General features: G+C 53.0%; 3 protein-coding genes across 3 annotated transcripts; 1 reads left to right on the forward strand and 2 right to left on the reverse strand.

Annotated features, from left to right (window-relative positions):
- Window positions 1-855: 855 nt before the first annotated feature.
- Window positions 856-1649, forward strand: J4E90_009659 (uncharacterized protein; the record flags this gene model as incomplete). The annotated part of the gene is made up of 2 exons (XM_051439178.1): window positions 856-1558; window positions 1609-1649. 2 exons carry the CDS (start codon window positions 856-858, stop codon window positions 1647-1649), a joined length of 744 nt encoding a protein of 247 aa, XP_051286782.1.
- A 273-nt stretch (window positions 1650-1922) lies between these two features.
- Window positions 1923-2222, reverse strand: J4E90_009660 (uncharacterized protein; the record flags this gene model as incomplete). Its single annotated transcript, XM_051439179.1, has 2 exons — window positions 1923-2078; window positions 2124-2222. 2 exons carry the CDS (start codon window positions 2220-2222, stop codon window positions 1923-1925), a joined length of 255 nt encoding a protein of 84 aa, XP_051286783.1.
- A 5199-nt stretch (window positions 2223-7421) lies between these two features.
- Window positions 7422-10302, reverse strand: J4E90_009661 (uncharacterized protein; the record flags this gene model as incomplete). Its single annotated transcript, XM_051439180.1, has 2 exons — window positions 7422-9647; window positions 9769-10302. 2 exons carry the CDS (start codon window positions 10300-10302, stop codon window positions 7422-7424), a joined length of 2760 nt encoding a protein of 919 aa, XP_051286784.1.
- Between the last annotated feature and the right edge of the window lie 436 nt (window positions 10303-10738).

A 10738-nucleotide genomic window follows, 5' to 3' on the forward strand; every position in this document is an offset into this window, starting at 1 on the left:
GTTGAGCCTCGTCGAGAATTGTCTTGTTCACTTGAAGTAGGGCGGTCGGCATTCGAAGTTCTGCCCAGGTGCCGATAACTGGCGTGGGAAATACATGTTTGAAAACACGCTCGGGGAAGTAGTCGTAGATGTAACAGCGCAGTTCGGTTGGTAAGGCCATTAACAGAGACTTATCTGTATTCTGCATGGTTTCTGCGGCCATGAGTGGACTTTGGGGGTAGAGTTGTGGTTTGGGCGGCGTTGTTTCTTGAGTGCAGTGTCGCTGGTGTTGAAGGCGGCGGTGAAGAAGGAGATGAATACGAGGACGCTGTTTTATACTAATTGAAAATCTGCTGTCGCATTTGTGTGGCTGACCCATTTGAAACGCTCGATACTACAGTTACCAGTTTGTTGCTATGATCCATGGTTGGCCTATGTCGTTCGCGGGCGAAGCAGCACCAAACCATGGATTAGGATATCCATCGACTTGACTGCGATCACGCAGAACGGAACGAGCCACTTCCATATTGCGCAAAGTCAATAAGCTACGCGAACAGACACACAAGAGGGTCCGCAGGTACCTAGGGAGGTTACAATAGGGTGGCTTGTTCGGAGACAAGGTGCCCAGGTGAACTTTCGAGGTGGGCTTATGATGGTGTGACTTGTGATTCCGAAGTTCCGAACCTTCGGGAGATTGGCAGCCAATCAACGCGTGCTTTATAATCGTGTCAAATTGCCCCGGGAATCGCCGCAGATGACATAGGCTTCGGCGAATTTAGTGACAATGCACCAGCCGTACCTTGCCATCTATTCACTCAACACACGCGCCTTACCAAGTCCACTCGCAGCACTCCTTGGACCTCTCGCCCTTTGACCATGTCGCTGCCTCGAACTACGACTGCCTTTGCGCGCTCCAGCTCGACATTCCTACGATTCGCCGCTCCCTCGGCTACTCCCCGCAGATGCCCGCAATGCGCGCGCACTTTCGCCTCGTCGATACCGTATCGACAGTCAGCTAAGCGCCAGATGCAGACGGCGACTGCATACCACCCTTCGTCACTATACCCCCAGCCGCCACCAAGGAATGCTGGCGTACCCGACACATCGATAGCTGGTGGAGCAGCCGAGGCAAACAATGCGAAAACCCCACAACTACCGCCGCAAGAACACATTCCCGCGACACCTTCCGAGCAACCGAACGTGAGCATACCCGAAGGCGAAGCACAGAAGCCACAGCAGGTAGCAGGTGCCAGTAAGCCGTTGCGGCCGCGTCGCTACAACTTCGGGCCACGGAAGGCGACCATCAAGCTATCACAGTCGGCAGTATCGCACCTTCGCGAACTCCTTGAGTTACCAGAGCCCAAGCTTATCCGGATTGGCACAAAGGCAAAGGGCTGCTCGGGGTTAGCATATCACTTGGAGTACGTGGACAAGCCAAGCCCACTGGACGAGCAGGTTGAGCAGGATGGCGTCAAGGTCCTGATCGACAACAAGGCCCTGTTGAACATCATTGGAAGTGAAATGGACTGGCTGGAAGACAAGCTGAACGAGCGCTTCATCTTCAAGAACCCCAACATCAGTAAGTATTGACACAAGATGCTACGAGAGACCAGGACTAACAATTTCTAGCGGAGCAATGTGGCTGCGGAGAGTCCTTCAGCGTATCATGATACCCTTACGATTCGATCACTATACCTTATAGAAGCATTACCGGCGTTGCATCTTCGGCGTTACACATACATATGACATAATTCGAATATCATTACCACCACCGGTAGCACGATTGCTACTTGGCTTCTCCACGTACCTGCAATACACTCGCGACAATACCATTGCAAGTAGTACAAGAGCACTGTTTGGAGACCATCACACCTGCACGAGTCGGCCGCGTACTTGCAGCACTGGGTGCCAGTGGCATTCTTCATTCGTTACTGACACTACATCTACATCTTCCCTGGCTCGTAGTCGAAGACTTTCACGCCATTCGCCACCTCCCCAGCAAGCTTTACGAACTCCTGATGGGCAGGGTCTTTGTATACATAGTAGTCGCGGTCCTCTTCATTCTCAAACTCCACTACAAAACCATGGGTTGAGTTGCCCTGCGCATGTTAGCAGGTATGAGGGAACTTGGGGACATGGCATACGCTGTGGCCTTCAGGGCTGTTGTTCTTGCCCCCTGAGAAGGACTTGATGTATGGCTTCTGGGAAGTTGGATGAATGCACTGGTCTTTCAAACCGAGCATGCGACTGCAAGCCTATGATGTATTAGTATATATGAATGTATATTTACATGGCTATGAAGGTACTTCTGATATCTGCTCTGGGGAAGCTGTGGACTTCCACTCGAATAGTACAATGTGAATGATCGTCATCTTGAGAACAAGGCAATACGAACAACTGATCAGGATGCGAGGAGTGGTGATGTAGCGAATGGCTAAAGAGGGGCAGTCAACATGGCGGGATGCACTTCGGATATAATGACCTCAGCGCTGCTAAGCTCCGGGCGAGCTGCCGCGTCGCATGGTCGATAGCGCGAACATCGCGAACCGCAGGATCACCACCAGACATACCACACCATTGCGAATAATGAAGCTACGACCGTTATGACCCCATGCAGATACGATATCCCCAATCAATAGCTCACAATCACCTGGACCCCCCAGTAGCCGCCGCAGCTTGCCACATCCCACGCTATGTCGAATGCGCCAGCTCTCCCCGAGCAACTCATCTATCTCATCATACGCTTCACAGCCTCAGTACCGGACCTCCCACTCTCAATACATACCCCGCGCACAATCGCAACCGTCTCCCTCAAACAGCTCATCCGCCAACACCTCCCATCCGAACATGCCTCGGCGCGCCTACGCCTCATCTACGCAGGCAAAGTGCTCGCAGACACCGAGCCACTATCGAAATCCCTACGATTACCACCCCCACCGCCTCCTCGAAACACCAAGAATAGCGATGCAGGGGGAAGCGGTAGCGCAGAAGCCAGCAAGAGCAAAGGCAAACAACCCCTACGAGAAACACCCGCAGTGGAATACGGCACAACAACAGACATACCCCCCTCAGCAAAAAAATACTACATCCACTGTTCCCTCGGCGACGCGCTCTCCGCCCCCGAACTCGCCAGCGAAGCCACACTCGCCCAGAACACAGAGATAGCATTGAAGTCGCATTATACATCTTCCTATTCTTCCCCCGGACGGCGCGCAAGCAGTACGACTATAGACCACAATGCGCGGAGACGTAGCTCGACGGCTACGACGAATACGGCGAATACAGTGCCTCAAGCTCAGGGGTTTGATAGATTGCTAAGCTCGGGGTTTACGAGGGATGAAATCGCTTCTCTTAGGGCGACGTTTACGCAAAACCTCTCTTTCACACACACGCCCGATACGATGCCCACGCCCGCACAGATTCGTGTCTTGGAAGAAAGGTGGTTGGACTCTTCCGCTAACGATCCTTCTGCCTCGCTTACAGGCGGCGCTGGGGCGACGGGTGGTGCTGGCACAGATGCGGGCTGGGGCGCGGGGTTTGCGGTGGAAGAAGGCGGGTTGGACGATATGTTGTATGGGTATCTGACTGGCTTCTTCTTTCCGCTGGGAAGTCTGGTGTGGGGCTTTAGGGAGGAGGGTGTTTGGACGAGGAGGAGGCAGGTTGCTGTTGTCATGGGGGTTGTGCTGAATGCTGTCTTTGGGTTTATGCGTTGGGGTGGGTAGGTAGATTCGAGATGGGAAGACATGATGGGATGGGAGAGGGTGGGCTGTGTAGTGTCCGTATGACGGGGGTTGATAAGATGGTTTATTGATACGATGTCGTCCTAATGTTAGGAATCGTACAAGATCTTCACTGCGATCATTGTTAGTCTTGTCGTCTACATGTCACGTTGAGGGCAAGTCGTCCATGATAACATTTGCGCTGCCGAATACTCATATGCCACAACGCGTGCAGATTCTACCAACTCCTGTAGTTGCATCATACACATCACACAATCGGCTTTGTTGTTGAATGCGAACAATATTCCAGGATGCGGCAAGCACCGTTGTTATTGCAAACTGATGTGCTCGAGTCTAACCTGCAGCCTCCTACCACCACTGCCACATGAGAGAGTCAGACGTTCAGCTTTAGTGCTGAAGTGGTCTTAGTTTAGGAAAGTTCCTGTAGCGTGCCAACAGCGTTTCAACGGCGTCATGCAAGCGCATGCACTACGCAGGTGTGGCGCAGACGCTATTGTTTCCACCGTCTGCGCTGTCGACGTCCTGCAATGCAAATGCAACAGGGCAACCATGGTGACGAAGGGTAAATTGGGGAGCCGGTGGTGCAGTACGCTGTGGTAGGTAAGTAAAGCGTCTTTGGGTAATGTTGATGGGGGCAACCTGTTATTACCTTGAGTAACGGGTCAGCGCGTCAACAATGTCGCAATAGTAACAGTCACCAGAAGAAGACGGTTGTGTGGGTATTATAGTAAGTCTGATTGAAAGCTGGGGGTATCTATGCGACAGGTCCGTGATCGATCAAGAATGATTTCCTCTCCACGACCCTTTGGCATCCATCTCTTTCAGACCGTACAAAACAAAAGGAAAAAGTGTTCGCTCAAACTCCATGCTTGCTGTTTCGTTCATTACCGCATCCATCTTCCTTGCTCGGGTATAGGGTATAAACATCCACACTCTCTGGTCCGAAAAGAGACAATCGCGCTCCGTCCGTTCCTCTGCGCAGAGCACGCGGCGACGAGTTGTAAGCGTATATCGTCGTGTGGTTCTGGCAATGAAGAAGTAACGGCCGTCGACCGATCGTCGTTCGTCGTCGTAGTAGTAGTTGGGTAGTAGATATAGCGCCTTAGTAGTACCCGTATCTCCTCATGCGCCATCCTTCACAAGGGGAAGTAATGATCAGTACGGCGACATGTGGGAAACGGGTTCACACTAGACTCTACTAGTATGCGTTGTCCTCTTTCGGCCGCCGCCGCGTCCGCAGGTGAGGCAGCTGATGATGATGCCGAAGAGGGAGACGATGGCGTTGATGATTGCCTTAAGACCAGCAGCGATGGCGTTGACAATGGCCATGATGCAGTTTCCGATGGTGCGGAACTAGACAATGTTAGGAACAGTTTGTATAGGCAGGAAAGTGAGGGATACGTACGACCGACTTGATGCAAGAGACTACGGCACCCATGATAGCGGTGTTGTTCTGGTGAAGGCTTGGGTGGTGTAGTGGATGGAGGACTCGAGGTAGAGAGGCGAGTGTTCGTAGGTTCGTTGGTAGATGGTATGGTTTGGGGAGAGTGTGGTATCACAACAAAGGGCTTTGAGCCCTCTCACTTATAAGCAGCCGCGAGCCAGGCGCCGGAACAACGACCGCCCTTGCACAACGGCTACGTCACGCGGCGTCCGTGCCCCTTGTCCTCCAGATCCTTCACCTCAATCTTTGGCCTGCGTAACGAAATTTCCCGACTCAAACTCCATTCCTGCAGGTGACTGTGCTGCGTCTGCAAACAGCCAAGCTCGCAACGTCAGCGGGAAAAGTCAGGTTTGCGCCAACCAAGCCGCCCGATGCGGCAAGGATGGGCGACGGACGCGCTCAAAGCAGTCGCGCAAAACAGGGTTGGCCCTGCGACGTCGACGTCGGGTGTGGGTCGCGCGCCACAACCTTAAAGAGCGCCGACGTCACTGCCCGTCCCTGATGCAGTAGCGATCGCAGCCTGCGCGTGGCTGGGCCCATGGGCAACGCAATGCCCGCCTCTCACCATCGCGATGCCTTTGCCATGGCAGCCCCCGAAGCAGGTAGACCGACTTTTGATAAGCCCATGCTGCTGATTTGGTGCGGCCACGCTACCGCTGCGAGACGTTGTGCGACGCCAGACAACCGTTATCGTGCCAACCACGCCTGCCCGCCCACCTCCTTCTCCTCACCTGTAGCCATCATCCACCCATATTTGATCACCCCAGATGCTCTTATCCGGCATGGCTCCACCGTTGCAACATTCCCAGAACTGTCGTGCAGCCTGCATCGTCCGTGTCCGTAACTGTGACGTAGCCATCTGTGGCGGCCCATCTAATTCTCTTCCGCATCCTTGCACACAACGAGCGGCTCCAAATCTCCACCCAACCCGTGCTGCCATCTTCTCCAGCCGCTCTCTCGCCTCGTTGATGAGGTGACGCCACAGCTCAAACACGCGTGCGTGGGTCATCCACCCATATTGACATCAGTCCGTCAGGCAATCTCAGCAAACAGGGCAACGGCACGCGGGCCACATGGGTTCTCGTCTCAACGTCTCACCACCTTTTCGCAAACCCATGTCATCATCCGTACCGCGGGAGCTAGTCTTTCCAAGCAACTGCAAGCAAAATCGTGGTCTAGACTGCCCGGTCGCATGCTCATATCGCTTGGAGGCCATGGCATCTTTCCAAGGCATCTGCTGGAAATAGCACGGCTAACCTGGCACATCGGAATTAACACCAAAACACGATCTTGGATCGGACCCTCGATGCCCAGAACCGCAATCTTGCTCTCAATCTCCATGTCCCTCTGTCGTGGAGATTAAAGATTAAGCAGAGCGGCTGGGAGCCGACATGGCTCATGGGCGTTTCAGGATTTATTGTTTTGTACCCATGTTTGCGGTGAGAAGGTTTAGCGCTGGTCTTGTCCCTTGGTCTGGTGTGGCTGGTGACGCGCCGTCGCAATGTCTGACATCGGACTTCTGCGCACAAGGAGCGGGCCGCCGGTCGACGCTCGAGGAAAAAAGTTGGTACAGTGGAGTCTAACCGGCCAACAGCACACATCACGCATGCATGCACCAACCTCATCAAAGGTAGCATAGCCCACCATCAGCGACGCAATGTTTCATCATCATCATTGTTCCATTATGCGCATTGCCACTTCTGCCTTCGTCTAGCTACTCTCCGGCTTTGTTCGTTATTCATACACTTCGTAAACATGCCGTATCCAACATCGTAAATCAAGCGCCGAGATGCTCTTTCTCCCGTCGCGAAGCCATGCAGATACTGCTAACGTCATGCTGCTGAGGAAAATGGAAAAGGAAATGTCGTCTGCTTGTTGCTGTGGGTATATGGGGTGTTGTCGAAGAATCATGGGTATTCATTGCTGATGCTGCGTTGAAAGACCAATACAGATGTGCCGAAGCGATGTTCGATGATCGATGCGATGTTTACGGGAATTCGTTGAGCTCTTCACCTCATACAAGAAAGACCCCGAACAGGTCAAGAGCATACGCCGACGTCAGGTCACCTATCTCGTAGGTTTTCAGGTTGATGTAGGCTGCAGGCCTGTTCGGTTTTTTTCTTAGTTGACGTGTCTTCATATACCGTCGTATCATACTGGGTAAGCTGATCGAAAGCTGTTGCATGAGGATGTACTCGGCGTATAGGTCTCTGCTGCTGTTGATGTCGGTGGTATGGCTGCTCCGTATGATTCTGGGCTCAGTTTGCATTTTTGTTCTTCGGAACGGGAGGTATAGTAGTCTCCTCGGTGATCCTAGTATCCAGTCTGGGCCTCGAGCTCGATCGTGAGACTAATCTCATTCGACTTGTTGCTTCCTTATCCGGGGTGGCGACATTGCCTGCGTCCGAGAGCGCCGAAGAAGAAAGAGCTGGAGTTATGGGCCCCTCAGGATGAATGCCGAGTGGACTTGGATACGTATCGATCGTCTCATGACTTTGCTTGGGAGTCTTCATATGAGCTTCGCTCAAAGCCCTGTGGCGTCCGGGACTCATCGAATCGCTGTACCCGTGTCTGCTCCAGTTGGGGCGATGCAGGCGAGCCGCCTTGGGTAGACTTGAGTAAGATGCTTGCGACTGGAGAGTTGCACTCCTGTGCCGTTGGGTGGGCCGGTCTGTGGGAGTATCGTGACTTTCCTCAGGCAGCAAGAGTTCGGACGTCGCATGATCGCTGTCCATCTCTCGCATGAACTCGTCATCCTCGTCCTCGACCTTGGCTATCCGCTTCACATGTCTTACTTCAAAGTACGGTGTCTTCGGTAACTCTGGCATCGAGTTGATCGACACCGCACGGGGTCGCGGAATGTCTTGCACTGCGAAATCGATATGCGCAAAGTACTTCTCACGCAACGGGTTCCAGCTCAATGGCGCCATTTGTTCGCGGTTCCGCAACATGGACAGGTAGCTTGAGACAGCGCCGATCAGGATCAAAACCATCACGGCCACTGTCAAGAGACCTTGAATGACGATTATGATGATGCCAATAACGGTTGTAGGGATACGAGCGATACCGAACCGTGTATCAAAGGCTGCCGAAAGACCTGTAGTGGTGATCTTGCTAAAGCCGAGAAGATACACGGCCAAAACGTTCAGCCGCTGTCCTTCAAAAGGTCGAAGGATAGTGAAGGCGATAAAAGCGACAATCTCAACGGCGAGCAGACCGAAGACCTGGACCAAGGGCTGCGTAGATGCGCCAGCAAGGAAGCATGCTCGAACGAATTCGTAGAACAGCCAGACGACGAAGAACCACCAACGAGTCCTCCTGTAGCGAGAGGCCAGCCAACCAAACTTTGTTGTGTACCGCTCGTCATCATGGATTGATGTGGTATCCGCCGTAGCGTGTATCGTCCACCAAGGAATTGAACCGATGTAGGTCTCATCTTCGGAGCGCGGATTTTTGCTGTTTCTGGAAATTCTGAACCATGGAATGATCTTGTGCAATCTTCGTTTGACTACGTTTAGTCGATCGGGTTCCGAGGCATACTTGCCGATCCGAAGTCTGGAGAAACAAGCGTAGGCGGCGATACTGCCTATGCCAAATACTACGACGAAGAAAGCGGCACAAGCGACTGCAACAGGACCAGAAAGAGCTAGGTAGGAGAACTGGAACATGGCCAGGAATGTCAGCATGTAAAATCCGATGAAGATTGTCCGCAGGATGGTCGACAGAGTAAACGCAAGGTAATGGCTTCGGAAAAAGGCCAGGTGGTGCTTTTTGACAATGCGTATGCTACTCAAGCCTTCGAGGACAGCTTTCAGGGAGAGTACAGAGACAACACCGCATGCGACCAAGATCAAGAACCAGAGCAGTCCGGTCATGAAGGCGTTGCTTGCTGGGATGTGTTCCGTCGCAAGGGTGCCAGCGAATCCAGAATAGTTGCCCGGGAGTGGCAGCCCAGGCTTTACGGGCAGCCCGTAATATTTGAATCCGCTATTCACATCGACGAGATGGCGCTTGGCTAGGGCAGCTTGGAAATTCAGATCTTGAGGAAGAGCGTCTCGTTTGTATATTTGGTGGATGTCGACCCCTCCCCCAAGATGGGGATTACTTTCGCCTGTACCTGCGGCGCCGACATGCGATGTATTTCCTTTGTTCGAGCCGATGAAATCGTTGATCGTGTTCTGCATTGGCTCAGAGTAGATCATACCCCCAGCCCAGGCATAGTTGCTCCAGAAGGCCACGAGGACGCTTGGCCAATTCACCGAGAGCGCTCCGCTATAGAAGATGTGGTGCCATACCGCGAAGACCACAGACACTGACAGCGAATGGGCGTAATGCTTGCGCATCTCGACGATGTTGGATCCGTAGGCGGCTGTAGCAAAAGAGGAAACGACGGCTATGAGAGTGAAAAACCCTAACGTTGAGCCCACTGAGCTCTTCTGCTGGAATGTGAAGCCGTTGGTGATCTGGGCCGCGAAACAGCCGATCTGTCAAGCTGTTAGCACGAATAGTAAGATGTCTCAGCACCACGTTGGCAAAGCATAGCAAGGGAGCTACATACTAGTAATAAGTTAGCAAGATATCTTGAGAGCTATTCGTGGCGGCTACTTTACCCTCATTCTGTGTGGAGTTGGAGAACAGCCGCAGGATGGCCTGGCCTTCGAAGTCGGGAATGCTCAGCGCAATCTCTGGGATCCCTGCGACGTCGTCTTGATTGATCGGTATAATGCCCGCCGCCTCGATGGGAACGCCGGCTTTGACGGGACAAGCGCTGAGTATGTTGGCGTCGCAAGGGTTGAAGGTCAGGTCGAATCGACTCTCGCCGTACGCATAAACGCCGATATTCATCATAATGTCTTCTCTTCGGAGCCCAGTCTCGCCTTCTAGGTGAAAGATGATGGTCATGTTGTCTTTGTAGTAGGCTGCGTCGAATCGAGTAACGTTGATGGCGCTCTTGCCTAGGCAGTCGCCATAGTCGGCAGTGTAGAGAGATGGCTGTCTGTCGTCCCTGACTTGCCATTTGTCGCCGTCGATGATTCCAACCACCCATGTACCGTCTTCGTCTACGTTGACGGAGCCGACCAGAGAGATGAGCAGCAGGCCGGCTGCCAACAAAGCTTGAGTGCACCCTCGTAGATACATGTCGCCTGGATGTGTGAGAACGGATCTCGAGGTCTTGTTGTCGTTTGTAAACGTATGGTTCGGGGCGTCGGTAGACCGACCGCAGTTTGTGATTGACCGCGATACGGGAAACGAATGTTGGGGAGAGCGAAGATAGTCGGATCAGTATGTCGGGGTGCAGATGTGTATTTGGGCGGCCAGACGCAGCATCGCAGAGGCCTAGGCAACAGCAGAGAGAGAGAGAGGTGAAGAGTGCAAACAAGGTGGTGAGTGTTAGTTGAACCATGCAAGCATGGTCTGGCGGGTGCTGGCAGGTGCAATGAAGCAGGAGCCACTAGCCACCAGGCAAGCACGTTCTCATGTAGCAAGCGCGATCTTTTCGCATTCACAGATCGCCTAATTTGGCAATCACTTCCAGGACCTAATTGTGTACATGAATATACCCACACAGCCTCCA

The sequence above is a fragment of the Alternaria incomplexa genome (genome assembly GCF_024043165.1).
Source record: "Alternaria incomplexa strain BMP 0042 chromosome Unknown scaffold_17, whole genome shotgun sequence".
NCBI classification, from domain to species: Eukaryota; Fungi; Ascomycota; class Dothideomycetes; order Pleosporales; family Pleosporaceae; genus Alternaria; species Alternaria incomplexa.